General features: G+C 46.0%; 1 protein-coding gene across 1 annotated transcript in view; it reads left to right on the top strand.

Moving 5' to 3' along the window:
* T265_00051 (hypothetical protein) overlaps window positions 1-409 on the top strand; it is a gene marked incomplete at both ends in the record, with an annotated part of 36654 nt that extends 36245 nt beyond the window's left edge. The window contains one exon of the mRNA XM_009163708.1: window positions 193-409. Coding sequence (XP_009161972.1) covers window positions 193-409 — 217 coding nt within the window. The remainder of the gene's footprint in view (window positions 1-192) is intronic.
* Window positions 410-5035: the final 4626 nt, after the last annotated feature.

Here is a 5035-nt window from a genome sequence, read left to right as displayed (position 1 = left end):
AAATTTCTCAAAGAAAGCCACTTCCGAAGCCATAGCAGACGAGGTTCAAAGCCGAATGTGCGACAATAATTTTCAGAAGAGATCGATTGAAACAAATCGCAAAAAAATGACGACAGATGAGGGGGTTTTCAGTCTACGCATATATGCAAAAAGTGCAACATTTTGACGTTAAAGTTTTTATTTCGCCCGCAGGGGGTTTGCAGAAAAATCCATTGTGCGTCAAGCCGCTGGCCTGTTGAACGACTTCAATCAGCGCCGCTGCAAAAGGTCCGCCTCATTCGACGCGCTGGAGATACATCCAGGGGGCCTCTGGGGCGTTGAAGTCACCTACCAGCAGGAGATGAGTGAAGTGGTAGTTGGAGGAGAGTTGCCCAAGTATTTGTATGAGGAATTGGCCATCTTCAGGTGAACGCGAAGGGCTACGGTAGACCACACCGAGAAGGAGAGAATCGGACCCGCGCAGTGTGATTTGGATCCACAGTGCATCGCAAACATTTGCAGTTGTTTCAGAGAGGACAATCGGGGTTAGTAAGGCCACATGTTGGTACAAAGTAACCCCACAAGCCCCTCTCATCGTTTTGAATCAGCTCGAAAAACGGAGTAGCCGTCTATCAAGATTTCTGCGTCAGAGATATCTGGTGTGAGTCGAGTCTCTGAGTGAATTATGGACGGCTGTCAAGGCAAGCGACTGTTAAATATCGCAAAGTATGTCGAAAGGGCTAGGGCAGTTTGTAAAAGAGCTCCTACCAAAGCTAAGAATTTTGCACCGGATAATGTAAAATTTTAGCATCGTTTTTCGTTCCACTGGTAAAAAGTTCCCAGCGGTGGGTGAGCGCGGCGTAACGAGACAGAATTTGGAGTACTTCTTCGACCACGAGCGTCGTTCCTTCATAGAACTGAAGTTCATTTTGAAGAGATACCAGCAAGAAAGGTGAAAATTTTATGCCCATCTACATAGTTCATCGACATGCGAGAATGAACGAAACTCTCAGGAAGCAGTATCAGTTTGTTGGTTGCCCATTCATAATATGCTTTTTGTGCAGTCCAATCAGCACGCATCCGCACCCGAGTGCAGAACATGTGTAGAAATTTTTTGACGCGTTCTGTGCCGTTGATGAGCTTTTAATTACACAGGAACCAACAAGCCCAGGGGCCCCTTTGTTCGTCTTTTACTGATGCAAAATGCAATACTCCACATTTCCGCTTCCCTGCGGAATTTAGTCGGTCGGCTGATTCGTTATTCGACGATTGGCGGGAAGCTTTGTGCTCGACAACCGTCGTGTTCCTGCAGATTAGTTTTGCCGTACCATGAAATGCTTTCCGCCTGCCACGTTTACGTGTAAAAAATTAGGCGCGAGCTGTCTTTGTCTTCAGGGCCTGCTCAGAGCAACCGCTTACAGTAAAATACTTCGGGTTGTCGCATGAGTGACGGTTTTGTTGCTCAACAGATGTGGGTATCCACTGTACTTACAGTAGTGCTTCATTAGCAACCAGGTGACGACTTCCAGATATAACGGACTTCACTGCCTAAGGGTTTATACGAGGCCATTCGTTGAGGCACTGGTGATTGCCGGTATCGTTAATCCTTGTCACCGATACTTTGGAACCAGAAAACCATGTGACACTTCATTCCCTGGAGAAACCTTTCTTCACTATAAACGACACCAACTGTTGATGCAGGAGAAAAACTCATCCCTGATCATTCAGCACACCATGGTCGATTGCAATCAGTTTGTTCCACCTTTTATGTTGCTTATCAGCGGTTCATTTTTGAACCATCGACTTCGGCATCGAAACATTTTGACAGCTGTACTTCGGATGGACTAAAATACGCTCACCTCCACCGGGTTTAACCTTTCAATTTAACGAGCCGATGAGATTTTTCCTGTTCCTTCCGAAAGACACATTCGTCTTTTTGAAGACTGCCGTCGATGGTACATGCGTCATACACATGGACGCACGCGCGCTCACACCCATGGCAGGAGGTGAGCCATACATCCTAAGCCCACGAACAATTACGGAATACGCGAAGTAGCTACACCAGCGAGAAAACATGTTCTGCATCCGAACTCTCAGTCGGGTACCCTCAACGGGTGTCCTCAAAGCAATAAGACGATTTCGACTTATTTAACTTTCCGCTTGTGTTTATTTTATCGAGATGCGCCTAGCTGATTTGGTCATCATTCTACAAAGAACACTTTCAGCATTTGTCACCTAAATATCAGGCTTATTTCATTACAACCAGAGCACTAACAAAGCCAGTTCTTACTTCTGATATTCGGGATCGTCATACTCACGCATGACTCTTAGTTGCGACTAGGAAAAATCAACTTTATGGACTTGCATCAACCCTCGTTCCCAGTTGAGGCTCTGCTGCATAATCTCCGCTTTCATCAGTCATCCTTCCGTTGTTATAATAAATTTTGGTAACAACAAGCTAATTAATCCGCACCAGTTTACGTCCGATGTAGACACCAAGCTGAAGGACACCATGTTGAAAGACGTCGTCGAAGTTCACCACATTACCACAGTCCGCCATTCATGTGTTGCTTGCGACAGTCTCACCAGGGCTTAAAGCAAGTGAAGGGAAATATTGCATGCTAAGCTGTGACTATTGTTTGTTATGTCTGCTTGAGTCTCCAACCTGCTATACCTGGCTGCTATTCCCGCTCCAGTGCCCACCGCCAGAATAAGGCTCGGCGGTAAGAAACTCATCAGTTTTATTGCGAACTAACGAGCGTGAGAGCGTGAGTGCAAAAGTACAACGGCCCCAGGCTATTTTATTCGTGGGAGGCTGTCTGATCTTGTTTCAAGGCTGTCTTACGCTGCCCGACTTTGAGGCAAGGCTGTCGCGCGCTGCACACTGAGGGGGCGTTGTCTGTCTGGTCAGCGTCTGGTGGAGCTGAGGTTCTCAGTAGTTTTCCGGCATCGAGTGGTTACTTTCAGGAATCTAGGCTTCCTGATTTTTTTCGCAGAAGAATGTGCACTCCATTGCATTACATACATTTCCATCCATAACACTCACTTAGGAAGTGTTTCAATTTGCGTAGTGAAAAGAAGGAGCAGCACCACATAGGTTTCCCTCTGGCGGAGAAACTGATTTCCTACATCAGTGACCGTTTGCCACGTAATAAAACGTAACTTGAAGCGGTTCTATCATCTTTAGTTGAGCTTGATACTGTCTCAGTCCCAACTTGGCAATACTGGCATTTTTGTTGAGCAGTTTGGGGGTGTTGAAGAGTGATATGTGATCGCCAAATATCTGCGACAATGTTCTGATCGTTTCAACAAAAGTTGGGATCCCACGGAAGCTTGGGAAGAATGAGGTATGTACACAGTTGCTGCACCGGTGTACGATTTTTCTCAGCTATTATCTGATTTTTCATCCGCTATCGAACTAAAAAAATCAGTACTGAGCATGTCTTTATACTGCTTGGATCAGGAGTTAAAAGTGTGACCAGAAAGTGGGTCGAATATAAACTCCGTGTTTGAGGATGCGGTTGCATCAGCTAGAGACACAGAAGACTCACTGGCACTGGTTGTTTGAGCCTGGATATGCAGTCTCTGAACAGTGGTTCATTGGGCTTCATTTCCGCTTCTTCGAACTGCTGTTGCTGCACTTAAAAGGCTAGTCGTATATAAAGTTTAGATAACGACAACGTTTTGGAAATTCTGACGCCTTCAGGATTCGACACTGTTAACCATTCGACTGGCTGTTAGGTCCAGACTTTTGGCCAATCAGAGCTCGCTTGACGCTTGGGCCAGCCGCGTGCGGGATAGGGTTATTGGCCGAATCAGAGCCCAATTGCGAGTGGTAAGTCGGAATTCCGCCTAACAGTCGTGTCCCTTAAGCTGCCTAGGTCCAGCTAAAAGTTCCAGATATAAATATTCAGGTATCTGGTGGTTCAGAGACTTGGCTCACACCAGATGTCTCTCACGCACGCATCTCGATAGACGGTTACTCTATTTTTCGAGCAGACTCAAAACGAGGGACGGCTGGTGGGGTTGCTCTGTACTTACATGCCACCCTACCAATCCCGATTGTCCTCTCTGACACCACCCCTGCACCCTTTTGCGATTCACTGTGGGTTTAAATCCCGCTNATACACTGTGGGTCTAAGTCCCGCTGCGCGGGTCCGATTCTCTCCTTCTCGGTGTGGTCCACCGTAGCCCCTCGAGTCCACCTGAAGATGACCAATTCCTCATACAAATCCTTGAGCGTTTTTTTCACATTTTTTCACCACATTACCAACTACTTCGGGCGTTCCACGCTCAAAATAGCCCGTTGATGGGAGTCTTTCGCCTGCCGACAAGCCTCCACACGACAACAGCTCTACTTCCTCCATGAAAGCTGATGCTATTACCACAACCTCGAAAACAATTCATCCTTAGTCCGTCCCTGCACGATAAATAACTCATTTTTGAATGTATAGTTATACATACCGTGTAAGACACCGGGGATTATAAATAAAAAAGCGTCACACCTTATGCAAAGACGGAGGACGACTGAAACAAACACATAAAAACGCCGTTGCAGTGCATGTAAGCCAAATTAAGGTTCTATTTATAATTAAAATCCTACGCAGCCTTTCATGATCTCCTCATAGGTAACAAAAATGAGGAATGGAAAAGTTGTGGTGATAGTGATATTCCTCCATGAATGCCTGCAGAAACACGTCCTTCCACGTAGCGTAACCTACCGACCACCAATAAACCATCCACAAACTTGGATAATAGTCAGACAGAATGGCCGACGAATGGTCAGACTCATGATTACAGACGCTCACAACCGCATTAGGAAATACGAGAGAATAACCAAACGAACATAGGGAGGCCTGCTTGAGGACAATAGGACCAGCTCTCATAGAGCAACTCAGCATGGCGGTAGAACGAAGAGTTTCATCTACTGCTAAAAACAAGAAGGTTCATCTAGATGGCAAATTCTCAAGGCTGATTAGGAACCAGGAGTTCGAAAGTAATCACAATGAAGCATGGATAAGGAATTTATCCAAAAGGCAACTGACGGTAGCTGAAG

The sequence above is a fragment of the Opisthorchis viverrini genome, assembly GCF_000715545.1.
Source record: "Opisthorchis viverrini unplaced genomic scaffold opera_v5_1, whole genome shotgun sequence".
In the NCBI taxonomy this organism is placed as follows: domain Eukaryota; kingdom Metazoa; phylum Platyhelminthes; class Trematoda; order Opisthorchiida; family Opisthorchiidae; genus Opisthorchis; species Opisthorchis viverrini.
The sequence above is the reverse complement of the archived record's forward strand: the minus strand, read 5'-3'. Positions and strand labels throughout refer to the sequence as shown.